The 27,962-nt window shown below is 41.5% G+C and overlaps 1 protein-coding gene and 1 long non-coding RNA gene across 2 annotated transcripts in view; both read left to right on the forward strand.

Moving 5' to 3' along the window:
* LOC148055641 (uncharacterized) overlaps positions 1 to 10,998 on the forward strand; it is a 228,534-nt gene extending 217,536 nt beyond the window's left edge. Inside the window, exons 5-8 of the long non-coding RNA XR_015704935.1 lie at positions 5,800 to 6,016; positions 9,451 to 9,567; positions 10,246 to 10,413; positions 10,962 to 10,998. This is a non-coding gene — a long non-coding RNA (uncharacterized LOC148055641). The remainder of the gene's footprint in view (positions 1 to 5,799; positions 6,017 to 9,450; positions 9,568 to 10,245; positions 10,414 to 10,961) is intronic.
* Positions 10,999 to 21,404: 10,406 nt separating this feature from the next.
* The window catches only part of DCBLD2 (discoidin, CUB and LCCL domain containing 2), a 47,331-nt gene continuing 40,773 nt past the window's right edge, over positions 21,405 to 27,962 (forward strand). Inside the window, exon 1 of the mRNA XM_087757115.1 lies at positions 21,405 to 21,639. Coding sequence (XP_087613241.1) covers positions 21,528 to 21,639 — 112 coding nt within the window. The 5' untranslated portion in view covers positions 21,405 to 21,527. The remainder of the gene's footprint in view (positions 21,640 to 27,962) is intronic.

A 27,962-nucleotide genomic window follows, 5' to 3' on the forward strand; every position in this document is an offset into this window, starting at 1 on the left:
AGCTGGTCACATGGGAGGTGATGTTTTCATTATAATCAGCTGCAGAGAACTGGTGAGGGTGAGCTCATCTGCAGCTGAGTATGTTTGAACTTTTGTACCTTTCAGTACCTTTCTGTGAGCAGTGGAAACTCTCTCCAACTGGGATGTGTTAGAGAGTTAGGTTTCCTGTAGACATTGAGATCTTAGACAACGGCCACGGGAAATGAACTTTTCAAAAGAAATGAAAATGGAACTGGAGAATGACGATGTTGATCACTGAAGCAAAGTAGTCTCATCTGGGTTCAGTAGGAAAGGATTATTATGGTTTAAATATCTGATTTGATCTTAATCTTGCATTCACAGAATTACTCAAAAGACTTTTTGAATCTATGTTGTATTACACAAAGCAGATTCCACTTATGCCGTGGCCTACCATTGTGCTGGGAGTCTCCTGGGAGATGCTGAGCACCCTTAACTCCTATCTGAAGCTTCAAGGATTGGTCTTCAGTCAAAGCCTCGATAAACACATCACATCTGCTTCCCTGGGACGATTTCCAGACAACATGCATTTCATTGACTTTTTGTGAGGAATAAATGGAAATGTAGCGGCACATCTGGTCCTGCCTTCAAATCAATCTACAGTAGTTAAATAGATTTAAATTGGCACTCACTCACATGAAGAACCTGTCGTGCAGCTCTTTGTTCACTTCACCCCATGACTTGGCTATTAAACAATTGCATTTACCTTAATGCAGATTTTGTTGGGAAAAAAGATGACAATTTGCACATGGCTGAGCTTTAAGGCAGTTAATGAAATTAAAGCAAGGAACTCCCAGCATAGTAGGAAACCTGGATAACAGGAACAATCATTTAGCCAGCACATTCCTGTTCCCACAGGAGCCAAGGCTAATTATCAGGGCTAAGCTGCATCCAGAGAGGTGAGGAGATGACAGCACAACAGTATTTCTCTGCACAGCTGCTCTAGTCAAATTTATTTACACGTTCTGGAGAAACAATGCTTTTAAATCAGATTTCTTCCCAGTGCAGCCTGGGAAGTGTAGATAATGGAGCCATGTAATTGCTCTATCAAGTTTTCACAACAATTTGCAGTGTTTGAAAAGCAGCGTATGCAGTTTGTCCAGTACCATCCATACGGGTCAACCCTGAGTAATTTTGGAAAAGACGTATCAAAGAAAAAAGGAATTTACAGAGGGAAAGGAGGAAAGCAGATCCAAGTCTGGAAATTGTCTCCACAAAAGAGACACTTTTTTATTTTTTTCTTTTTTTTTTCCCTGATTTAAGTAAAAGCAAAATAACATTCCACAGTCATCAAAGCACGTTCTCTTATCACAGAGTAGGCTTTGAGTTAACAGCATACTTCTTGATCTTTCTCTATTCTCTTTACTAAACCATAAAAGAACATAAAAGGTGAGAAAGAGCAGTTTTGTCTAGAGCACTTTTATGAGTTAAAAGCATTATTTTGTGCTCAAGGCACTCGGCCAGATCTTCGAACATCTGGTTCAGTTCCTGCCTTTTCCATAAATTTCCTGTGTGACAAAATATATTTGCACTTCAATTCCCTATCTGCTAGGCAAGGATCATGTTGTTTTATTGTTTTACAGAGGTGGTCAGTTCATGGAGTCTATGTGAGTACCTCCGTGGCCCAGTTCAATGAAAATTTGACTTTAAGCTGTGGACAAGGGTTGATTACCTGATATTCTGCGTATCTAGTCCCAACTCTATCACTGTTTTCCATGGCTTGAAAGTATCTCTCTCAATATTGTCATCTGTGATATGAGAATAATGCTGCTTTCTTACTGCCAATGGCAGTTGTGTGAATAAGTTGTTTGCAACGCTTCCTAGTGCTTAGACGAAGAAATGTGCTGTAAAGATGGAAATTATTTCCATCACATGAACCCCATCCACTAAGGTATCTTTTGCATAAGAGAGTCCTTTCACTATCAGTTTTGCTGCTTCTCCTCTCAGAGCTTCCTCCCTGTTGTTTCCAATATGAAAAAGTTCATTCAGACTTCACACATTATTATCTCCCAACTTTCAGATGTACAAATCCAGCTGCAACAGCGTGAAAGATGAGGAATGAGTAAATGATGGTTGCAGTCTGATCTTGGCTAGAATGCAGTTAAGATTTTATCCTAACAGTGCCTTTGGTGTCCAGGGAAAAGCATTGACCTGTGGGCCATCTTCCAGCTTGTGCCTAATTGGAATGCTGGCCCTCGGCCAACAGCCCGGCAGAAAGTCAAGTTGTGAAACAGGAGAAATATTTGCGTCAACTCCTGAAATAGGTGGAGTGGTCGCAGGGAACTAACTCTTCTTACCATCTACTCTGGGCTACATCTTTCCTTCCAAAGATTTTATCATTTCTGTGGCTTCCTGATAATTTTTTGGCAAGATTACAATCTCAGCCTACGAAGCACCAGGAAGATTGGTCCTAGCTGAAAATGATCTGATGTGAACTAACAAGTTTCTAAGAAGTCTGCTTTTCTGGAAGGGAGCCAGTTGTTTGGAACAAATGCTGCAGACATCTCCTTTGGGCTGATAATTTCTGTTGTGGGTTAGTTTGGGAAAATGTTTTAAATTGCTACACAGGACCGTTACGTTCCCAAATGTAAATATGCTAATTATTTGGTCCTGTTCTTATAGCCCTGTGAATCTTTCCTTTTCATCTTTCACTGAAGAACAAGAAACTCTATTCTCAAAATTACAGATTCAAATGCTGTAACAACCTGTTTACAATGCAGTATTTCTTTAAACTGTGTGCTGGGCCTGTTACTGCCTCCTCTTAACTGAAGGGACGTATTTTTCTGTAATGAAGGATTTTTTTTCACAGTAATACAGGGCTCAGCAATTCTGTGGAGCACTGAGCAAATGGTGTCAATATCCTCCTTGAGCTGGAAAAACAAAAGAAAAGCAAGCAAGCAGGCTTTTGAGGAAGGATTCAGCTTTTCATTCCAGGGTTCTTACTCACAGCAATACGCATTCCACAAGCCAGCCTGTTCCCGATAAACACTGAGCACACTCTGCTTTCACGGGAACAAACATTTTCTAGTAATTTAAAGGTGAATATTTGGATTGATGAAATTATAAGCTAGGTGTCTTGAAAGAATGCATGAGACATTGGGAAATCATAGGCAAATCTGGTCATACTTTCTCTAGAAGCCCACCACATGTTGTGGGGTTCCTCAGAATCTCAGCTGTGGGTACCCCGAAGTACTTTCTGAGACAAGAAGCTCTGAAGGCTTTTTTCAGGATTCCCCTTAGCCCTGGGGAAATAGCCACTAATATTTTTATTGCGGCGAGTTTTGAGAAGAGGATGATTAGACAATACAACACAGCACCTGCTTCTGGAAAGCAGAATATGAAGTAAAGGTAATGAAGAAGGGAGCACCAGGGATTGGGAATGTTTGAACAAGAGCAGTGCGTATTCAGTGGGAGACAAGAATCCCTTCACACCAGTCTAGCAATGCTTAGTAAACAATTAAAGGAACAATTAGTAAACAATTAAAGGAACAATGTTGGCTGGTTCTAGAGTGAACCATTGCTTAGGAGCTTCCCTTAAGTACTAGGCCTAGTTTTTAGAAAGTCATGCCTTTCATTAGACTATCCATTATAGCAAAAGTCTGTAATATGCAGATAATATATATAGATAATATATCTCTCTCTCTAGAGAGAGAGATAATAGAAAAGTCTGTGTTTTGTTAATTATATCAGCTGGGCTAGAAAGAGATTACCTCTTTGCCTCACTTATAGCCTTAGGCTATTGTAGCTACAGCAACGCTGCTGCATTGTAATGCTGTTACGGACTCCCTAGACAAAAAGGGTATAAAGGACCAGCTTGTGAAAATCTGTGACTCTCCAACAACTTCAGAAGAGTTTTTCTGATTTACGTGAAGTGAGAATCAGGCCTGTGTTATACATCAAGTCCTTCTTTGAGGCCACTGTAAAGTCTGGTGTAAAAAAAGGAGAGAGTTTCATGAATTTGTTTCAGAACAATGATCCAGACAGCTAAATAGATTTGAACGAGTAAAAGTGGAGATTACAGCAATGTGAAAATGTGTAAAATGAAAAACTAAAGTAGCATCTTGAAAGATGATAAAAAGTAGATCACATAATAAATTCTGGTGGCAAATATTGTAAACAAGCAGGACTTTTACATCAGAAACTCAGTGCAGAGAACTTCATTCACAAATACAGGTCAAATTTCCAGATGCTTCCTGATAACATGGGAGGCGCTCTGTGCCTGCATGCAATTCCTTACTTAGATAATGCATAGGAAACAAAATGATCTAAACTCCCAAGGCACTTGACCCTGTGTGCAGTTGTCTAGGAACAAAATTATGTACAAAATACGCAGATATTATCAGGGCCTTGTGTATATCATGATTCCATAGCAATGGAATTTGCTGAAGAATTGTGGTCTTGACTCTTGCTAATTATTAGATACTATATGAAAGGGAATGAGAAGGATTTTGGAAGTCCTCAGGGAGGTCTCTGTGGTGGGCATTTTGCAGACATCTAGTACATGTCCCATCCCTAAATGAGCACAGACTACAGAATGGGAAGATGCACCAGAAGGTGTAAAAAAAGGGGGGGGAGGGAGGTGGGAGCCTATAAAGTGGATAGCTTTCTAGTCTGTATGAGTGTTAAAATACATTTGACAATGCCAGCCAAGTATCATCAGTGTACTGAACTATGCTTTTAATGTTAGCTGTGGGAAGGATGAGCTCCTTATCATCTGGAAGGGATGGTGGGTGAATTTGAAAAAGAAAAATGTTCATTTAGAAACGGCACAATTAACCGTATCACTGCAGAGTAATTCTCTGTCTCTGTCCGCTAGCTATATTCATCCCACAAACCCAGGCTGCCTTCCCTACCATTACAGGTGTGAAAAGTCCCCTCTGCTCTTTGTCTAGTTGCCAGAATTTCCAGCTTTTGCCATGCAAATGTTGTAACTGCCAATAGCTGAATATGAAAAAGTATGGAGAAGGCATAAAATTAATTGAGTATGAAACTGAAACTGAAGAGCTTCTTTGGACTGAGTTAATGCTCAAAATATTTTTTAGAAACTCTTACTTTTTAAAATATAAATAAAACGGCTGTGACATTTCTAATATGCTATTCCAGAACGTTTCATACCTGAGTTCTTAGGTACACATCAAATGTGAATATGATGATTTTTAACTAATCATGGATACCAATATTAGTAACATAACTGAAATTTGGTGACATAGGTCACATTCTAGAATCCTGGAAATAGGCCAGCCTATGTTCTGATGACACTTGACCTGGGACAAAAGAGGTGCTTTGTACAATTTTTTCCGAAAGTAATATGCAAATTACAAATTATGTATGTGTTGTTTTATAGTCCTAGATATGTCTCCATAGCCTGAAGAGTTCTCTTGCATGGCCATGAAAGCATTTAAGTTGCCCTACACAGTTCCTATAGGGAAATATTATGAGAGCACAGCTAAGACTCAAAATTAAGTAAGCCTTCATTATTTCTGAGTTGGTTTATTTATAATTAAAGGTACTATTTTTCTTCTTGTGCACATAATTGCCTAACCAGTCAAATAGTTACTTTCAATTTAAGAACTGTATCGGATCTTATGTTCAATTTAAATCCAGCTTCTTTAAATAGCTTTACCTTAAAGTTCAATCCGCGACTGCCAGTTAGCTGGTCTAGGACTCATTCACACTCACTCTGGATAATATTTTGTGGTGCTAACAGAGGCCCAGACCATTCCTTTCTCATTTTATTTCAATTTTGACATCTGTTTGTTGGTTACCTTTTGCATTGCACAGCCTCAGTTTGGAAACAGACTACAGAAACTGCAGCCACAGCACCCCACCAGGACACAAGTTGTCCCTGTGCAGAACCTGTCCGCAGCCCAAGAAGGGGAAGATGAAGCCAGCAGCAGTCTGGATGTAAGTCAAGTGCAGGACAATTATGCCAAACAGAGCAGAAGTAAACCATGTTAATGGAGCAGCGTACATATGCCTGCATTGGCACTCCACTTTGGTGAGTTTGGCACTGTGGTTTACAAGGGCATGTCTTAGGGTTACTTTCCCAATCTCTGCTGGAGCTTTTCTACGAGTTGGTCTGTGATGTGTGGAAAGTGAACCTGTGGATATGTCTCTGCCTTAGGCATGTTCTTCTAAATGAGATTTTATGAATCCCAAATTTGACTGATAAGGTTCCAGACTGGCACAACTCCACTAGATGAGCAGTTGTCTGTCCTGCTATGACTGGGCTAGTGTGTGTTTGGGGGCCACCTGACAGTTATCAAAAGTGAATAGAGTCAAGTTAAGAAAGCTAAGACAGGGGAGCAGATTATCTTGGGAAGGCAAAAGCCAAGGGTGCATCTGATCTCATAGGCAGGCCATGGTCAGACATAGGCAGAGCATGATCAGGTATCTTGATAAAGGATTTCCAAACTCTTTCAAGATTGTACCTAAACACAGCCTAGTCTAAGAACTATTCAAGCCTCACCAGGAAGAGCTGAACCTAGAGAAGCACTATCACAAGGAGGAGGAATCCTACAGAATGAAGCAGAGAGGTATTCAGGAGTCAAAGAACAAGTAGAGAATCCACTAGAGCCTGAGGGGGAATCTAAACACTACTTAAAGCTTTCTGAGGCCATAGGGAGTTTTTCAAACTTTCTGTATTTAAGTAGATTCCTCAATCCTAAACAGCTGTGGCAACTTTAAATGTCTTTTTTCCTTTTTGGCTTTTTTTATTTCCTTTGGGAGAAAGTGGCGGAAGAAAGGACTTGAGGTTCTGTATAAAGGCCTCAAGGTCCACAAACTGCAATCTCCTGTTATGGTAAACAGTCATTTAATAAAAATCTATTCACAAACTGTTGGCAATCCTTTTAAATTATAATTGGTCTTCTTGTACCTATTATGTCAGAAGGCTGGTTTAGTAACTCCCTGCTCTGCTCTTTAGAAACCTTCTTTTAGCTGTCATTTTGCCAGGATCATCTTTTGCAATGAAGATCAAATTCCTCTTATCTATGAGCTTATCTAATTGCTCATTTGAGCAATATCACTCTTTTAGGCACCTTAGCAAGACAGGCTCTTCATGAATGTAGTATCCAGTCTCCTGATAAGCCTAGTGTCCAGTCTCTGAATGTGTTCTGTGCACCCAATCCAAATCAAATTAATTTTCTAGGGGACATTTTATTATTTCATATAAAATGAACTTAATATTTCCTTATCTCTGTTAAAATATCTTGCATCTCAAATGAGGATCACATTCGTCTTTTTCATGTCTTCATGTCAGTCACATCTCATAGTTGGGCCATCAACCTAACCCATGGGTCATTGTCCCTGGACACCTCCAATTGATAAACCGCCAACTTAAATGAGAAACTCTTATTAATCTTTGCATTTTATTGTAGTTCATCACATTTCTATTACTCCTGACTTAAAAATCAATCTTTCTTGTATCATAATCTTTTCCCTCTCCTTATACAATATTTTGCCACTGTACTGAAAATGCCTCCAACTGTGTCATCAACAAATTTCATTAATATGTTCCTACTCTTTGTGCCAAGGCCATTCATGAGAATATTTTAGAATACGGAGTTCCATAAACAGTCCTGGAGGATGTCTCTCTGTAATCTTCCTTGAACCCTCAGTGATAAACCCTTGTTCTCTCTCTCCCTTACTCTCCTTGCCAAACCCTCTTGTTATTATCATACTCATTTGTATTCACATATTCAGGTGATTCCTGTACTATTTCATATCTTCTCCACTTTAATTGATGAACTGTATGAGAATACTTGACAGAAGTCACGATAGACTTACTGCATTTTCTTTCCCTAAAAAAAGTTGTTGTCAAAACCAATGCCAGATTAATCTGTTATCTTTCATAAACCCAGACTGCATTTTGTCCTATTTTTCATTACCTTTATGCCTTGTACAATATTTTCCTTTGCAACATATTCTAAAGCCTTGTACACTATTGAAGTTTACAAGTGCATCATCATGTTCTTTCTGTATTGTTCAAAACAGAAGTAGCGTTTGCTGTACATGATGGAAAAAATAGCCCCCATTTTCTTTTGGTGTCTTCGGCAGATAATCATTAATTTCTGATTCGTTAGGATTGCACAGTGATCCATTTTTTTAATGATTAAAGCCTCCTCCTCCCCCCCCCCCCCTTTTTTTTTTTGGTCTTTTTGACAATTCATAATTTATTGCTATTCTCTCTGATCTCCAAGTCAGAGATATTTTAGTTGATTAATTTCCTTTTTCATTTTTTCTAAGCTTTTGTTTACTTCTAATATATTTTTTCAGGTAGCTGCTCATCCAGTTACAGTCAGACCCCTCCTCTAAAAGTGTTTTTCTTTTCTTGGGATTCAAGTTACAGAGCGTTCTTGCATCTCACACTTAAAAATTCTCCCAGATTTTCTCAACGTTCGGGACTTTGAGCTATTCAGTCCAGCCTACTTCACCAAATGGCCCTTTTTGTTTTATAAAATTTCTTCTTTTTTCCAACACTGCTTTTTGTTTATTTAAAATAATTTAATTTATATTGATCTGATCTAACTCATGATCATCAGACCCCAAATTATTTCATACTACTGTTCTTTAGCCAGTTGGAGAAAAGGCCACAGTCCTTACTCAACAGCACTTTACAGTAAATTCACAAGCTTTTTCCTTCCCCAGGGTAAATGAAAAACATTACAACAGAAAAATCATGTATTTCTTCTATTAGAACAGCACATCTGTCAGTTCACACGACGGCAACTCTCTTTACCAAGTCTCTGATTTATAGTGATGAAGAGGCTGATTCATTCAATACATAGTCTTTTCTTCCCAATGAAAAAACCTTTTGTCTCTTTTTTTCAAGACACATTGCACCTATTCCAGCGATGCGTACTTTATTCTTTAAGACTAGAGCCCTACCCCTTGAATAATCCTGATAATTTCCAATGAGGCAAATTTAGGGCACGGTATTCTCAGAAGACATAACAGAATCTGACCCTAAAAGAAAGGCAGTGAAGGCTACTGAGGGAGGTGAATTTTTATTGTGTTACGAAGGGGTGTGCTAGTAATTGTGGGAAGAAATTCAGGTTAAAGAAAAAAAAAGGATGTTAGGAAAAATATACTGAGACCAAAATACACTACAGTCCAAAGACATCTTCCAAAGGGAATCTTGGAAGCAGAAAAGCCTTGCACTTTTAAAAGCAGACTTGACAAAGCAATAGAATAGGTCCTGCATTTTTAAGCTGGCTAGCAGAGATTTTTTCCATCTGTAGCTTCCATGTGTCTGTGTTCCCTACCTCCTCTTTCCCTGACAGATGTTCTACTCCTCATAAGGAAGTAACAGCACCCTTTACTGACTGTTCCTCAGTTTTCACCCATAATTTAACCCCAGATTTCAAGTACCGCTGCACTGCTTTGCACCTATTCCACTGAAATTAATTCCAGCTAATTTCTGTCTTTTAGGTACTGTTCCTGTCTGTGGCTCAGCAAAGGAGGGAAAGGAGGAAGAAATGCTATGTACCGTTTAGCAATTCTGTGAATGAAAAAACTTACCTTTAAGGCACAGCTTGCAACCTGTGGGTAGGACTCAAAACGTTTTTTATTCATTCTGTTTAATATCATATACTGAAGTTTGAGGCACCAATGGCAGATGACTGGTTTTTGTAGAACTAGTTCCCATATCTCTAATTTCTTCACAATCTTTCTGTGTACATTGTTATATTTACGTGCATTCCCCCTCAAACATTAGGCTGGAGTCATTCTTCATCTTCCAGGGTTAACTAATCCATCATTAGATGGACCCATGGAGATCCATATGAAATGTTTGCTTTTAGAGCCAAGCTTTCTTACATCAACTTTTGACATTTTATTCACTTGGACAAGCTGATTAACGGTGTCAGCATTGTACATTTGCTTTGCAATGAATACTAAGCAGATGTTATACTGGCTTGTTGCCCCACACTGAGCATGAAGAGGTGACTCCTGTGAGACCTTGTTTTTGTTAGTAGGTCAGTTACCAAAAGGTCAAATAGTGTCCCTTAGTCTGTTCTACACATAAATATGATATTGATTAATCTTAAATATTTTGATTCAGATCTTCTGGGAGGGGCTTTATATTAGAAATACAGGGCCAAAACCTGATGTGTCAGACTAGGCAAAACGTCTGCTGACTGTAAGGGCAGTTTTTTCTGTGAAGGTTTCCAGGTTGAACCAGTTGTGAGTTGCTCTCATTATACCTTGCATTTTCTCTCTCAGCAGGCATGCAGGCCAGGTCTGTGGGGAGAGGTAACGTCTTTTCATCAAGCCAATGGGATGTAACAAAAGAACGTTTCAGGCACGCAAGTCCCTCTTTAGGTCTGAAATAGAAACCACAAACTTCAAGCTCAATACAGAGTGAGAAGGGAACAGTTCTTCTAAAAAATCTGGGTAAGCACCCCTAGTATAAAAGGAAATGTTAGCAAGGAAATGTTAAAAGGAAATGTTAGCAAGAGAAGAGATGATAAGCCATACATAAGCATTTTCCTTCAACATGGGCTAAACTTCAGAAATGAACCCACTGAAGTAGAACCACATCTGTTTGACACTGGCAGAAGAGAATCAAGTTCATTGATACAGATTTCAGAAATGGGCCTGTGCCACAAGGTTTGAGTCAGATCTGAAGTTGCCCAAAGTTCAGGAAGTCTTCAGAACCAGGGCTCTTGGGCCCTTCTCACATAATTTACGAAATGGAGGCTGTAAGCCTGCATTATCTGTTGTCCTGGGACAAAGATTTTGAATATACTGCTCTCCCAGATAGAAATAGAATGATTATCTCCCTACCTTCTGAAAATCCAATTGAATTATTAATTTTATTTAATTTACTAATGTATTAATTTGTAATATATAGATATGTGCAATTATTAATATATTAATTTGTTAATTCCCATTAATTTGTAGGGTGGGGTTTTTTTCAAAAAATTCTTTCTCCATTCTAGGCAAAAAGAAGAAAGAAAATAGAAATCCTACACATTAATCCAATACAGGTAAAATCTATTTCAGTGGATGCAAGATAGGAACATTCACAATGCTCTCAGGTCCTGTAGCCATGTCTAAGGCTCAGGGACTAGCTCCCAATTGTATCTCTATTAATGCGCAGTATTTACCCTTCAAATGAGATTTTATAAAATAATTTTGAGTATTTATTATATTTTAATACCAGAAGTGTGATGTTATCACTTTTATGTCATAAAATGTTTGACTGTAAGCTACTTCAGCTAGAATGGCACAACTATATTGACACAATTCTGCTGGTCAGAAAAACCTCTTCCTTTATAACTGTTCTTGTCCCACAAATTCCTGGGAGCTTGGTTATTTAGCTTAAGCTGAAGAGAATGGATTCAGCTCTGGAGGTCCATGGTTCAGTCTCTGCTTTTGAAGGGTATGACTAATATTTAATTCAACATTTCATTTACCTCTCTAAAAAGACAAACATAAAATGACAAGGACATATAAATATAACTAGACCATTGAGTATATTTTCCTGATAATTACGTGTAGGTTGTTTATATTTCTTTCCCTAAGCATAGGTATCCTAGTTACTTGCATTTCATTAAAATAAGTCCTTCTCTGGCTTAACAACCAGTGCATTTTAAGCCTGTTCATTTAAACTATTGAGAGTTTATATGCACTACAAGCCTAAAGGTAATGAGGCTTTTACTTATTGAACACCTTTTATATCTCCAGTATATCTTTCCCTGTGTAAGCTGAGTCTCAGTTGTGACATAAAGTGGTTTCTAACCCTTCCCCTTGAATACGAATATGCAAGCAAGAAAGCTATTGAAAGGTCAAGGGATAGAGAGACGCACCCTGACCGGAATGGCACTTGTTCCTGCTGCCAATTCAAGTTACTGACTTCCTTGCTGTCTCCATGCATTCATTTGCATAATAGAGGTGATCATCTGGCCTTTATTACGGCAGACTGAATGTAAATCAGTTACTGAAACACAAAATACATCCTAGGGAACTCTCTGCACGCTAGCATACAAATGAAGGTCCTACTGCTGCCTAGGGATACTGGAGGTGACAAAAGAAAAATATTAGTGTTGCTGATTGACTCTCATTGTTACAACTTGCATGAGAGGCTACAGGAGGATTTCATGGTCTCGCAGAAAGAAGTGTTTCTTTTAGCTCATCTCCCTTCTCCCATTGCTGTAAAGTTGTTTAAGAAACTGGACTTCATATTTCAGTATACAACTTGCCACCAAAACCATCCCCATTTTTGACACCCTCTTGGACTGAATTGGACTCCAAGCTAGGAGACTTCTGCTTACATTGAGATACAATTATGTACTTAATGGCCTTATTTTAAGCACCAAACCTAATGAAAAGATCCTCCTGATCTGCAACATTTTACTGAGCCATTCTGCTTAGAATATATTTCAGTTTCTCCGGTAAGACACTATTTTCCTTCTCTACACAAAAACAGCTGCAGGCTTTTATTCCTAACATTTAGAAATAAACAGAAAAGTATCGACTGCACGCCTCAACCTTTCTGACCAGGATTCCCATTTTTGCTAGAGCAGACTAGGATGCCGTGCCTCCTCTATCACTTAACAGAACTACTGCGCATACACACTCAGTCCAGGACTTCCCAGGAAGAAGGCGCACATCTCTGTTGCTGTGTCTCCTTTCAGGAAGCCTGTCAGTTACTGCTCTAACCTTCTGATGTTCAATATGGTAATCCTTTTCCCTTTAAGTTTGCCCATAAGATATGATTTAGTGAACCTTTTTCTTCCCATCTGCTGCAACTGGCTGTCCAAATTCTTCATGACTCTCTCCAAATCAATTTTCGCTAACATTTGTGTAAGTCAAATCTCATTCATAGAAGGAGAGATTGACACTACTAGGTTGCAATCTCATCCAGCAACTAACACCTTTCTCATGAAGTCTTGCATGAAGCACATTGGGGCATGTGTCAGCAGAGAAGCTGTGGCGTTGCACTTTAAGAGGAGCATGTGTCATATTTGCCTCGTATATCTGAAAATGGAAAGGGGCTAGGGAACTGAGTATTGCCAGTCATAAATTTCAAGAAACACTAGGGTCGAAAACACAATGCTATTTTAAGAAAATGTGGGGCCAGGGAGTGCGAGTCTTTCTTCTATCTTTTGGTTTTATCAAACTTTCTGGTTGATTTGGGCCATCTTTTAAAATTACTTCAACAATCATAATGGCCAGAAACGTACTCTTTTGTAACATCTTTTATCTCTCTTTTTTGTTTTTTTTTAATTTGGGTTTTGATTCTTGAAACTCTTGCATAGTCATTGCTTTCCAGCATCCAAGTGCTGGCAACAACACAAAACAACACAAATTTCCTGGGTTTTATAGTAACTGGCAATACCGTTCTCCAGGGAGAAGGATTAGCCCTGTGCATAAAGCTTAGATTTCATATAAAACAGCCCTATTTTTTCTTTAAATTTGATCATATGCTCTCATTTTCCTGTATGGCTTTATTAGTATAGTACAATATTTCTTTTAAAGCTTTTACTATTTTCAGGCTTCCTCCCATTTAAAATTATAATTCTCTGCTATTTCAGTTAAACACTGCACCAATTTTCTGAAAGCTGAGTAATTTTTGCCTGCAGTTCTACCTCTGTATTTCATCAGCACCAGCTAGGGCTGTCTATCAGCAGCATGTTACTTAAACCTGTACATAAGATATAATCGGCTTTTTATCATTGATCTGGTGTTTCTAGAATGTATTTTCACATTTTCATTCTCCTCTTTTCACTACAAATCATTTTACTTATCCCAGTACTGATGTGGTTGCAGCTCAGCTCAGATCAATTTGCTTTGGTGGGACTACAATCAACCAGACAAAAAAAATCAGGCTGCTCTCCAGATTCTTTACCTGGAAGAGACAGAGCTGATACTAATATGTTCATGCTCTGATTCACAATTTTAAGAGCAGGCAAAGTATAAACTCTTGAAAAAACTGAATTCATTTGCTATGGAGATTGTGAATCTCATCCGCAAAAACAGAAGAATGCCTCTATTTCTGAAACAGAAAATTTTGCTTGAAGTTCTTCCTTTTGGATCTTAGCTTCCAGACATTGTCTTCACAGGTCCCAGATTGTAGCATTATAGTCTCTCCTCAAGTTTCTGTTTACATCTGAGGCTCCCCTGTAGACAGCGTTAGGCACAAATATATTACAACTAAACATTATGTTGTTCTGACATTGATATATGGACATAGTATTTTCTTTAGGTTGGATATAAAGGCCTGAAACACATGACACTTAACTCCTCTCTTTCACCTTCATAAGGCTGAAAGAAAGGGTGCTCTTAATTATTTTCCTAATTTCATAAATGTGATCTTTCTCCTCAATCATGTAAATATATCAGTAAAGAGCTGCATCTTTTGAGGAGCCAGACATCTAAAATTTTTCTAGTTACCACTGGTCAATGAGATTGGAAGCAGGAATCAGTGTAAAACCAAATTATGATTCAACCTGATACAGTGACTAAAGTAATTCAGAGGCAAGAGTAAGTAAGGATGCAGGCAGAGAAGAGGACTAGAACAATATAGGCAAGACACAGAATTTGGAGGAGGTGCACAGGTCATGACAGACTGTTTCAACCTGGTGTTTGCATAAAAGAAGCAAAGCTAAAAAAAGGAAACTAAAGTTCTGACAAAAATGTAAAATATTGCAAAGAATGTGGAGAACAATACATTAACTATAAAATAGAGATGAAATGTATGGAAATAATTGAAGCAGCAGACTAATGGTTCCTGATTCAGCAAAACAGCTACAGACTGAAGTTTAAGTGTTCTCTTCATTCCCACAGAAGCTAAATCCATGATTAAAATCCTGCCCATGCTTATGTGCTGAATTAATCCTATAGTAGTCATAGTCTCCTCCTTCAGCTTTCACTGAGCCATAGGATTCACTGCATCCAGGGAATTTAGACTGCTCACTACTTCAAAATACTGCTTTTATTTAAGAGCACCAAACCCATAGTTACAAGACACAATTTGTCTTTAACGTTTTTTCTAACTGTTTTTACTTGAAGGATCTTAATAGTACTGGGCATTGATCCAATAAACATGAACTCGTTCAAGGGTAAAAGACAGTATGAGATCCTCCCTAATATTTTCCTTCTCTGTGTCACCATGTTTAAATAAGCAAAAAATAGCTTAATTTTTTCCCCAGCATCCCTGAATTGTTTCACATATACAATGCAGTAAAAATGTAAAAGAAAGTTGTTCTTGGAATTTATGCTACAATTTTTCCCTGATAATGGCTTTAGGCACAGTAAAATTAACAGATGTTTCTTACCAAAATAACCCAGAACTAAATGTTAAGTGTTTATTCTCTATTAAAAACACAAACCAATCAGCAACCAGGTAAGTTTAGAGTGTCAAATAAATGTGCTTTATGTACAATCACGAGGCTGCTATCTGAAGTGAATTAAAAATTAATCTTAGGTAGATATATCATGGTGGTTTTGTAAATGTGTTTCTGAGGATGAGATTAATTACATCCATTGATGTGAAAAATATACAATCAATGCCCATTTTCCTTTCTAAAAGGATGAGATCAAATCCATTCTGCAACTGGGGCTTTGATGTTAGTCTTAAAAAAATCAGCGTAATAGGCAATTAAAACAGGAACAAAGAAAAAATGAAAACAAAGAGAGGAGTAGAAGGATTTTCGCTGAAAGCTATAACAAAACCTAGAAATCCCAAATGAGATGAAAATGAGTAGCCAAGAGCAACAAAAGCCAGCTCCTAAGGCCTAGATCCTGCAGTCTTTTAGCACCACACATTTAGCTAACGCCACAGAGCATACTGCAGGATTCTGGAAGTGTTTGCAAGATCAGGCACCAACTGTTCAGCTTGGCTGTAGGTTAGTAGTAACAACAGTTAATAAAATAACATTCAAAATATCATGTAAACTCCTGAAGCTCCAGAGATGTTTCCATTGTGTAGAACTCATGAGAGCTTAAATTACTCACAATTTTTCATATGTTTTCTTTGGCTATTTAATTTAAAATACTATGGAACCATTTATTAAAATGTGTTTTCCAAAAAGCAGAATTATGGCAAAGGAGAACAATAACTTTTTCAATAACAGTTTCTGTTTTAATTCAAATACTTTAACAATTAAAAATAAGAAGAAAAGGGTGGGGTTTTTTTCCAGTGCCGTTGTAGCTGTTAAATTATAAAGCTGTATTTCAATGAATAATCCCTTGATATACTATGAAGCCTGGACAGTTTTAGAGATGGCATGTTTTTTCCATGGCATATGTCAAACCTGCCTGCTGAGCTGGGTCCAGTTATTCATGGGCAGGACACTGGATCTACCCACTCTCAGGTAAAAGGGCTACTTACCTAATGAAAACGAAGTTAAAGATTTCCTTTAACATTAAATGATCTTTTTAGAGTGGCACCAAGACACCCCTGTATTGTGGTAAAGAAGTTTGCATTTTCAACATATCTGCTGGATGGTTCGCTGTGTCCCTGCGTGTTTAATCCAACACAGCTTCACAAGAATACTAGGAGGAACTAAGATAGAGCAGAAGACCTTATTCAGGTCCCTCACTCCGGAGTGAATTTTACTCTTGTTAAACTCTTGTAAATGCTGGAAAACATTTTGGCTAAAGAAAATTCTGCAATTTAGTTTAGTTTTGAGTATTATATGCTTAAAATTATTTGCACACTTAAGTATGACATCTCAGCAGATTGCAAGATCCAACCTACATACTGGACTTTTTAGAAAGCACTTCCACAAAGTTAATTTGCAATAGTGAGGCATTTGTCTCTTGTTTTTCTGGTCTTAAGACCTCTAAATTTATCAGCCAAATTTGACTATACTGCCACTGTAGCTGTAATCTAAACAAGATTATGCTCATTAAGCAGATAGCATAATTCTTTTGGCTGGAATTCCACCATAAGCAGTGGAATTTGTTTTCTGGAAAAAGAGGGAAAGTGATCTAATAATTCAGTTGACAGCAGAGAGAAACTGTGAACCTGAGTACAGATCTAGACTTGCTCACAAGTGATTGTCTGGGAACAGCACTAGTAATAACCTTCAGGTGTCTGCTGACATCAAAAAGGAGACATATGGTCCTTAGATGCACATACAGCACTTGCATTAGCTGGGTGGGTGGGCCTTTGTACTTACTGTCACAGAAAAAATCAAGTGCATATGTGACATTTAAAGGTGTAAAGGATATGAAGATGGAGGTGCTAGCAAAGATCTAATGTGTTAGTATCATGAAGGAAGTCAATAATTTGTCTGCTTTAAATGCATTATTCCTTTTCTTCAAGTGCAAAAGAATCAAGGTTCTCAGAATAAATTCTTATTTCAATTAGAGAACAGGGGTAAGTAACTACAGAAACTGGAAAGCTGAAAATCTCTTTTGCTCATTTAGAACATCCCCTGTCAGTGCAGGACTCTGCTCCATAGTTTGTTATCTAGTGCCTTGGAATCATACCATCATAATTTAGGTTGGAAGGGACCTTCAGGGTTTATCTAGTTCAACTCCCTGCTCAAAACAGGTCTAATCAGATAAGGTTGATCAGGGCCACATCCAGGGGAGTCCTGAACATGTCCAAAGATGGAGATTCTACAACTTATCCGGGCAACCTGTTCCAGTGTTTGACCACCCTCATGGTATTTTTTTCACCTTTTATCTGGAATATGGAATTTACCATGTTGCAACTTGTGTCTGTTGCCTCTTGCGCTATCACTGTGAACCTCTGAGAAGAGGCTAGTTCCATCTTCCAATCCTATCCTGCAGTCAGGTCGTTGTAGGCAGCAACAAAGTCTCCTCTTAGCATTCTCTTCTCCAAGCTGAAGACGTCCAGCTCTCTCAGCTTCTTCATGTGCATCATGTTCTCCAGCCCCTGACCGTTTTGGAGGCCTTCTGATTGACTCTCTCCCGTATGTCGATGTTGTTCTTGTACTGGAGGGAGCCCAAAACTGGACACAGTACTCAGATGAAGTCTCACGGAAGATCACTTCCCTGGCCCTCTTGTTAATACAGCTCAAGACGCTGTTGGCTGCCTTTGCTGCGAGGGCACGCTGCTGACTCGTTTTCGAATTGTCCACTAGGACGCCCAGGTCCTTTTCTGCAGAGCTGCTTCCAAACAGCTCCCAGCCTGTATTGTTGCATGGGGCTGTTCCTTCCCAGATGCAAGATCTTGGAATTGCTCTTGTTGGACTCCAGGAAATTCACATCAGCCTGTTTCTCCAGACTCTGGAGCTCCCTCTGAATAGCAGCCCTGCCCTCCAGCTGAATTCAGCTTTTGAAATGCAATGTAAAAAGAATGTAAAAGCTAGAGAGCCATGGGGGGAAAGAAGTCCTGTGCATCAGAAGCCTCTCAAGGGAAATGAGAGAACCAGATGGAGATGATAGTTTCATTTACCTCTAGATGTTACTTGTAATGGGAAAGAAACATTACAGAAATTATTAGTTGGCTAAGCGTTCTTCTATCAGCAGTAAGAAGTTGGTTTAATCTTCTGTTGTACCATCTTGAAAAAACCCCCCTGTGCTGACTTCTTAAGATGTGTTGGCAACTTGCCTTATGATATTGGCATTGTATGATATTATATTTGTATTTGCTTCCCACAATATTTCAATTCTGTATCTGTTTTGATTTGATGACAGGCACAGTTCTAAGTCACAAACTAAAATGGAGTTTTTATTATACAGTTCTGTTTCCCCCAGAGGAGATGCCTGGGAACACTCACGGACCGAAATGTGCAGTACACTGCAGCTCGTCTAGTTAAACTTATTTTGTGCTGAAATCGTCTTAGAAGAAGGAAGATGCTGAAAGCCAAGGAGGCCATCTGGATTTATCTAATTCTTCAGATTTTTTTGTTGCATAAAAAGCATGTATTAAGACAAGCCATCCAAACAATTGCATTGCTAATGGAACCATATTCCTAATTCTTTGGCTTAGTAGGTTCCATAAATCTTTAAAGCTTTTAGGGTGTATAACCTTTCATGGTTTGTCACCACTTCCGTCAGGATGGTGTTCCCTTTGCAAAATATGTAACCTAGGGCTCCACATAAACCATTTGTGGTCATGGAATGGGTCTTCGGAACAAACTTCCAAGATAGATTAAGCAAATTCGTCCTCTGGCTGCTTTTAGAAATTCTGCAAGTTTTCACACCCGTTTTAGAAATCAGCCCTCTCACAGATCCAGGTATCTTTTTTACATGAACAAATAAAAACCTATAGAACAGTCAAATCAAGCTAACAAAACACCCCACACAGCCTTCACCACAGAAAATAACACAGGAGGAAACCTCTGTCAGGTCCACCAGAGACTGTTATTGATTTATGTGTAGGATGTTCAGATGCTCCTGTTAATGCATGGCACTACTAAGCCACAAATTATTCAAGGAGCTATTTTTTCCAGTACACACCGAATACCACTAATGATTAGTGATCTTAGGAATGTGCTCTCTGTAGTACAGAAAGGATGTTATTGTAGTGATATAACCACTTCACATGACCTGTGGCATGAACTTCTGTGCCTGGTGAATGGAAGACAACGCATATAAATTACTTTTGATTCATCTTCCATTACACGTTGCAGGATGTCTTGGTGACTATTACATCTTACAAGCTGACTTAAAACAGCCTCATCTGAGATATCCTTCCATTGACTTTGCTTTCATTGGGGTCTCTTCGTGTGTTGCTAAAAAGGTTTCAAAAGGAGAAAAATATGAAATGTATTAAAATCCTCATGTTTAACATTCCCTAAATATATGAGAAGCCACCTCCTGGCAGCTCCGGCACAACTGTGGGCCAAACAAGTAAAAAGCGTGCATCAAAATTTTGCTCTCTTTAGTCTGCGCAACCAAACCTATTCTGGCTTCTTCCATGATTTGGCACAAGTGGTGTGGTTGATATGCTCAAGGAAGGAGAGAGAACACTCTGCGTGTTTGTTTGTTAAAAAAAGCCTTAATAAGCCATAGACTTGGACGTAGTTCAGTTTTCAGCATCTTAACAAGGAACAGTAATGTTAAAACAATTAGGAGACATCCTCTGAATAGTTCTTCAGGCAACTCTGCGGACGGGGTGAGACTGACTCCTGAGATGCTCTTCCTGCCATTTTGGTGTGGTCAGCGCTGGACACCACTGGCCAGGGAAGCAGCATCTGTTTCACAGAGCTGTTTGGGAGAGGAAATGGAGAACAGATTCTCCCTTAAGACACTTCTTACAGTGGAACCACCGGCGCTGGACACCACTGGGACATGGGGTTGACTTGCAACAGCCCTTCCACAGCAGAAAGGATGAACCACTGGCAGAGGCCAATCTTTGGAAGCTGTGGAGTCCCAAATCCCCTCTGCCTTGCGGTGAGAGTGAGTGTGGTCACTGGAGGGCTGAGAAGGTTTTCATTCTGAAGCTGAAAGAAACGTGAAATGATGTCCTGGAGGGTGCCGCTCCCACCCTTCCTCTCGTCCCTCCAACCTTGCCGGGAGGACGCAAGGCTGGGACTGCGGCTGTGGAAGCATGGACATGATGACGTTTCATTAGCATCTGAAGAATATGTGCATTTAATTTACCACTGAAAAGACATGTAATGAGGTGCTCCTTTCCGTGATGATGAAGATGGCATTACGAACGTGATTCTTTGATCCTACCTGTGCTTAGGGTGCTTTTCCCCCAAAAAATATGCTTTCTTGACAACCATGGGGAACTAATTTGGTACAGTAACAGCTACCGTAAGCCTCTCCAGATGTGCTATTTTGCCTTCTTGTTGTGATTTTAAAACTTGAAAGTTACTTTTTTTTAACAAGTATTTATTCCCCGTGGGTGAATTTAGCCTCCGAAAGCAAGCCTCTCTGATTACACACTGCAAATGTCAAAAGCTAGATGACAATAACTAGAATTGCAATGTCTTGGGACTTGGTGGCCAATCCCTTGCGTTTGTAGAGCTGAATCGGCATTTCTGTGTGGAGATCTACGCCGCCAGTTTATCCTCTCCTGTTAACAACAGCAATACTGGTGTTTCCAAGGAGTTTTGTTTGTCCAGGCAATTTTGCCTCACTCAATCTCTACTTTGGAGAAAAGCGAAACATTCTTGGGCAAGTCGTAAAGGAGGTCGGAGGTGGAATCAGGAGGAAATTTAGGGGTTGACTCCCAGGGGCTCCGTTTGGGGCCGTTAACCCCGAGCAGGCCGCCCCGGAGGCGCCGCCCGCCCGCCCTCCCCGCGCACCCCCGCAGCGCCCCGGGCGCGGCCGGGGCCGGGCCCTCCCGCGGGCAGAGCCGCCGGGACCCCGCGGCTCCCCCGGCCCCGGGGCTGCCTCTGGGCGGCGGGGCGGGCGCGGCAGGAAGCGGGGCAGCCCCCCGGCCGCCGGGGGCCGCGCCGCGCACCCGGAAGCGGTTGGGCCGGTTGCAGGGGGCGGCGGCGGCGCTGGCTGGCTCGCAGGCGCGTCCCGCTGGCGGCCGCGGGGCGCAGGGCAGAGACGCGGCCCGGCCCGGCCGCCCCGCAGCCCGCGATGCCCTCGGACTGCCGGCCGCGCTGGCCACGCCGCGGGGCATGGTGAGCCCGGGGCGGCCGCTCCCCGCGGGGACCCGGCAGGCGGGCTCTCTGCTCCGCCTCAGCCTCCTCCTCCTCCTCCTGCTGCTGCGGGGCACCGGGGCGCAGAAAGGTGGGTGCGAGAGCGGGCGGGCAGGGCGGCGGCGGGCGAGCCCCGCTGCCCGGCGGCCGGGGAGAGGGGAGGCGGCCGGGCGGGCGAGGGAAGACAACCCCCGGGACTCCGCTGCGGGGAGAGGGAGCCCCCGCCTCTGCCCCCACACCCCCAGCCTGTCCCCCACGGCCCACAAAGGGCGAAAGAAGAGCCCCCTGCTTGGAAGCCCCCTTTCCCTCCTCCCCGCTCCCCCGTTGCGGGGTGCCCGCCCGGCGGGGAGCGAGGGGGCTCCCTCAGGCAGCCCCCGAGCGCGGGGAGGTGTGCGGGGCCTGGGCCGCCCCCGAGCGCCGGCCCCAGGGGGAGCTGAGGGCGGGAGGGCTTCACCCGGGCGGGGCGCGGCCGGGGGGGAGCCGCTGGGCTGCGGCGGTGGCTTGGGGGCACAAGGGCAGGCGGGGGGCGGGGGGCGCGGTGGGGGTTCTCGGCTTGGACAGCGTCCCGTTTCTGGGGGGGGCTGCCGAGCCGCGGGTGACCCCGGGGTGCTTCTTCGGCGGGCTGTGTGCGCGGTGGCGTGAGCCAGGAGGCGGTACAGGGGGGAGTCTGTGCTGCGAAAATAAACTTATACGCGCCCAAGAGTATGTGGAAGCGCGTGTAGGGGTGAGGGTCCGGAGTGTGTGTTAGGCAGGGCGTCTGTTTGTTTCTTTAGAGAAATCGGCGAGATTTCTCCTCTTCGGGTGGAATTGCTGATTAGGCTTCAGCGCTTTGAACATGACGAGAGCCAATTTGGTCACTTCATGGCAGAAGATCAGAGGGTGCCACAGTAACTGTCACTTTGATCGTATGGTTGGGAGAAAGTGGTGGGAGTGAATGTTTTGACAGCATCTTGAAACTTTCACTTCTGTGAACGTGAGGGTTGAGAAGAGAAATTTTATGGTTTTCAATTTGGCTTGCCTTTTGCACTGGTCCTGCTTCATTTCAGAAATTCAACTCTCTTTTCACATAACTTTCTGTACATCTCAGAGAGAGATGAAAATATATTTGTCACAATGCTGTATTTAAATGCACAAAGGGAATCAGAAATGTGTGCACTGTACTGTTAAGCATACATTTGAATTAATTTTTTGAATGGAAAAAGGTCAGGGATAGAGTCCATAGAACAAGCTAGTCATGTTGGCTTACCTTTTCATCTTATTTCAGCTAATTGCATTTAATTTTAAGTGTGTTACTACTGTGGTTTAACCCCAGTCAGCAACTAAGCACCACACAGCTGCTCGCTCACTCCTCCCCAGTGCGATGGGGGAGAGAATCGGAAGAGTAAAAGTGGGAAAACTCGTGGGTTGCGATAAAGACAGTTTAATAGGTAAAGCAAAAGCTGTGTGCACATGCAAAGCAAACCAAGGAATTAATTCACTGCTTCCCATGGCAGGCAGGTGTCCAGCCATCTCCAGGAAAGCAGGGCTCCATCACGCATAACAGTGACTTGGGAAGACAAAACGCCATCGCTCCGAATGTCCCCCCTTCCTTCTTCTTCCCCCAGCTTTCTGTGCTGAGCACGATGTCATACGGTGTGGGATATCCCTTTGGTCAGCTGTCCTGGCTGTGCCCCCTCCCAACTCCTTGTGCACCCCCAGCCTCCTCGCTGGTGGGGTGGGGTGAGAGGCAGAAAAGGCCTTGACTCTGTGTAAGCCCTGCTCAGCAGTAATGAAACCGTCCCTGTGTTATCAACACTGCTTCCAGCACAAATCCAAAACATAGCCCCATACTAGCTGCTATGAAGAAATTAACTCTATCCCAGCCAAAAACAGCACACCTATGCACATATGAAGCTAACACTAACAAGCATTTGGCATACTTGGTTTTGTTTTGTTTTAATTTATAATGGAGGAGGAGAAGACCCGTTTGCTTTTGAAAGGAAATTGGGCAATTTTAACATTTAGTCTTTTGACGGCTGCTGCTGGGTGAGTCGGGCAGCAGCAAGGTGTTAGTTCATGCTGCAGAAGCATCACACTCTAAATACTTGTGCTGACCTGGCACTTGTCTGACCTTTTGGTGAGCAGACTGAGTTTGTTGTTCTAGGAAAAAACTGAAATAACTGGGGGGGAAGTAATAAATTTTCCTTCAGATTATTGGGTCGAATTGGCTCAGTGACTCGTCAGAGGTGTGCTAGAGGGGGTGGGACCATGCAGCAAGAAGTGGGACTGCGTGGACAGCAGGCTTTTAGGTATGCTGTTCACTTTATCTTTCTGTACTCTGCGGAATGGCTGAAGAGCTCCTACCCAGAATTTCAGTTTACAGTGTGTCTCTAGTTAACGCTTAAAGTTTGCACAGAAGTCTAGCTTTTAAGCAGGAGGGGAACCTCCTTATTGACAAACTTCATTTTATTTGGTAACAAAAAGCAGAGCTTGTTTTAAGGTTAGAGTCTCTGGTGTTGTTGAACACAATGCTCTTCAGTACAAGAAACTGTTGGAGGTTCTAAGAAAACTTCTGCGTGTGAGGGACTGTTTCCTTGCCAAAATATTTTCATTTATCTTATTCCAGAGAAGGTTGGGGAGCCCATATCCTGTATCTTTAAATGCTAGCATAGTTCTAATTTGGGTGAGTAGTCCCATACGGAATGAAACTGCTGTCTTGCAGTCTTGTGCAGAAGGGTCTGCACAAAGCTGTTACTAAATTATTGTATTAAATATATGCACAGGCTTCTAAGAGAACATGCTGATTGCCAATGAAAGTACACAAGACTTAGGAAATTCCACAGTTAAAGTTGCTTTTAAGCTCTTTAATAAAAATACAATAAGTGATACTATGTAGGAACCTAGCCTCATTCGTTACGTTAGGGAGGTTGATCCTCTGTTAATAAGCGACTGTTCATTTTCTTTTCCACTGTTCAGCAGCTCTAAGCCTCACAAACAACATGGTATTTAAATCTTGTTCTGAAGATAGAGCGTTTTCATTTCTCACATGCTTTTCTGTAGAGCACCTCAATAGTCTGAACTGATATATAAATAACAATATGGTTTTGGTCAATGTGAAACTTGTTTTGAATTTTGGGTCAAATGTTCTTCTCCTCCCCTTCCAGATAGCTGCAAACTGAGGAATGAAAAAGTGCAGGTACCGCTGTGGTGGAGATGCTTTTCACTTAGATTCCAATGGGATTATTTTTGAGTCTATCATATTGAAAATCATTCAGTGTACGTAGTTAAACATTCTTTGATCAAGGTCTTGAACTTGAGTGTCTCACTGTCTTGGAAAACATGAGCATTTTGTATGAGGTTGAACACCTTCAGAAACACTGAAAAAGCCTCAACAGAAGAGTACCCCGTGTTGCATTTCATGTGGTCACGTGCATCGGGGATGGTCCAGCCGATGGCTGTGCAAGTCAGCTCTTGTGATTTTGAAACAATTCTGTAGTGACTCTAGCTCCTGGTTGCAAGGAAACTGATATTTGAAAAATACTTCAAGTGTTCTAGTTTTTCATGTAATTAAGCAGGTGTGAATGAAAGCAAGCCAGCACCATATAAGCTTCCTGCTCTTCGTGGGTTGCATTTTGAGAAACAGTGCTCTTAACAGATGTTCAGCTATTGACATAAATTTAGTATGGCCTGTTTGTTAGTTAAGTTTAACCTTTTTTTGGATGTAGAGAAACATAAAACAGCTAAGAGGGAAATGGTTGCTTAGCTTTCATCAAAACAGAAGTTGAGTAATGTCCCAGTTATTCTGAAGGTATGAAGATTGTAGGGTCTGTGGAGCAAGAGCTTTGTTATCACGCGTGTAGTTTGGTAGTCGTATGTTGGGATTCCTAGCGGATACTGATCTGCATATGAAACCAGAATAAAGCCCTAAGTTAAAAATAAACTTTAGATTCTGAAGTGGATACCCAAGTGATTTGAAGCAGATTTGTTTGCAACTTTTTCTTTAAAGAAATGAACTCTGGATGCTTGTTTTTGAATGTGATTGCCACATTTTGTTCTAAACAAATACCAACCCATAAGGGTGTTGTTACATACTCAAACCTTGTTGGAGAAAGCACAAGAAAGTGATTCATCATAGTAGCTTAAAAATGTTTGCTTCAGTGTAGCAGAGAAAAAGAATTTTTGAAGGTATGGTGCTGAGTTACCATGATCTGAAAAGCTAAGCCAAAGAGCTAGTGGCTTTGTGTGCATTGAGCCTAATGAAATGGTTTTGCATGGCCTTGTGTTTTGTGGTTGAGATGCAGTATTCCTGGATCTGTTGTGTGTTCCCTGTTCCTCTTCAGTTCCTCTGTGTGCCCTCCCCTTCCTTCTGCAGCGCTCCTGGTCTCACGTCTGCTTGTCTGTCCGGCAAGGCAGTAGACAATGGTGGCTTTGACTGTGGTCAGTCCAGAATTAGGCATGTGCTGATCCATCAGCCTAGCCTCTGCCTTTCTGTAGGATCCGCAATAACTCGTGATCATTCAGATGTTGGTGGCTGAAACAAACAACGGTAGGGACTGTTGCGACTTCCTGGCCGCTTAGGGTGCGGCGGTGTCTCCGTGCCGTTGTCAGTGAAGTTGCTGCGTTTCGCTTGCAGTATGCTGAGATCACAAGTTCGTGGGACAGGTGGGAAGACTAGAACTAGCTATGTGATTTTGTGAACTTTGTTTCCTTAAACTTTGTTTCAGACTTGGAAATAACTGTCTGTCCCTTTTGGTCACTGGGATAACCTTCCAGTTGTGAACTTCAAGCCTGAAAAGATCTAACAATGTCCTCCACCTATAGGTTTGGAAGAGAGGTAGCTTGATTTGGGGAGAAGGAAGCAGACAAAGAGAAGGCGGCTCTAGCTACATATCCATCATCTGGGCAAGAGCGGGGGAGAGGGACACAGGCTGTAGCTTCTCCCTAGATGTCCTGGAAGAGATGCTTTCCTTCTGGAACAGGGGACTGACAAGGGTTCCAGCTGCCAAGGTAGCCCATGGCAGATGTCTCTTCCTGCTGCAGAGAGTTCCTGGCATGTGAATATAAAGCACTGCCACAAGACCGTCTGCCATACAAACAATTGTCACGTGTCGCCCTTCATATGAAGTGCCATTTTCTCCTCTTGCTGAATGAGATTTGGGTGGTGTCTCATTGCCCTTTGTATCCATTGTCCTTGGCTGGGCTCATCTGGAAGAGAGTCACAGCCAAACCCGCAAGGAATTATTTTGATTAAAAAGACCCCTGGCTCCTTGGATGAGAGATTTATTATCCTTCAGATTAACAGCAGAGTAAGTCTTTTATGATGGGGAGGGCAGTGCTCTATTGAACTATTTGGTTTTGCCAATAGGACAGTTTTACTTAGGAATGCAGATTGTTTTTAAGATGCAGTTGTGCAGAATGCAGACTCTTGAGGATTCAGGGATTGGTACCATGTAGGCAGGGGTGCTGTGGCAAATCCCCTTCATCCTTGTGCTGAGAAGTACAGAATAATTTTTCAAGACTGGGGCTTAAAGTTCTGTCAGGCTTAGCTGACATGTCTGCTGATTCCGGTTTTCTGATGCTGTTTTTCACTTCCCAGCATTGCACCTTGAAGATAGATGTGGTGAGGAGGAGGAGGAGCAGTGCTCTAGAGAATTGTGTGGAGGAATGCTGTTCCTTGGGGGAAGTGAGCTGGTATTAGAAGGTATAGACCTAAAAATGGTGAAAATTCTTTGCTTTTGAAAACAAGTATCTCAGCAAAGTTATTTTTCCTCCTCTAGTTACTGAGCTTTATTTGAAGTGGTTAAGTGGGTCTGGTGGGCAGAAGGTTCGTACATGTGTTCTGCAGAGCCATCCCTTCTGGGAGGCTGCGTCTCAGTACTGATTCTGTTCAGCCCAGCTCATCTTCAGAAGCCTGTTGAGGTCGGGCTAGCCTAGTCCACTCCTCTGAAGAAAGCAGGAATTACCATTTTGTGTAAACACTCTTAGAGGTCGCATACTTGATCCCAGAATGTATTGTGTTTTGCTTTGGATTTAAGCAGTACAATGCACGTTGGCTTTATATATATGTGTGTGTGTACATGGCTGTAAAAATCAAGTATCTGAGCTAGTGTTAAAAAGGTAACATAAATGTTCTTTCAGAAGCTTGTGTGCTGTTACTGTGTGCATCTCAAGCCAGTGACCTTCTGGCATATTATTGCAGTCTTTAGGAAAATTATCTTCCTGCTACTGAACGGAGATGTTCAGCTTTCAAGATTTGGAGGAATGTTTTCTTACATTATTCACATAAGAGAAAAATAATCCATCTCCTTTTCTGCAATTCTGCCACCTGCTTATACTCTGGGAAATGATGCATTAGGTTCTTAATGCGATCACTGCAGTTCTGTGTAGTTTCAGTCATCAGCTAGTTAAGTGCCGCCTTGAATGCATCAGCTTCGA

The sequence above is a fragment of the Nipponia nippon genome, unplaced genomic scaffold (assembly GCF_047370975.1).
Source record: "Nipponia nippon isolate SJK-2023a ecotype South Korea unplaced genomic scaffold, ASM4737097v1 scaffold_2, whole genome shotgun sequence".
Classification (NCBI taxonomy): domain Eukaryota; kingdom Metazoa; phylum Chordata; class Aves; order Pelecaniformes; family Threskiornithidae; genus Nipponia; species Nipponia nippon.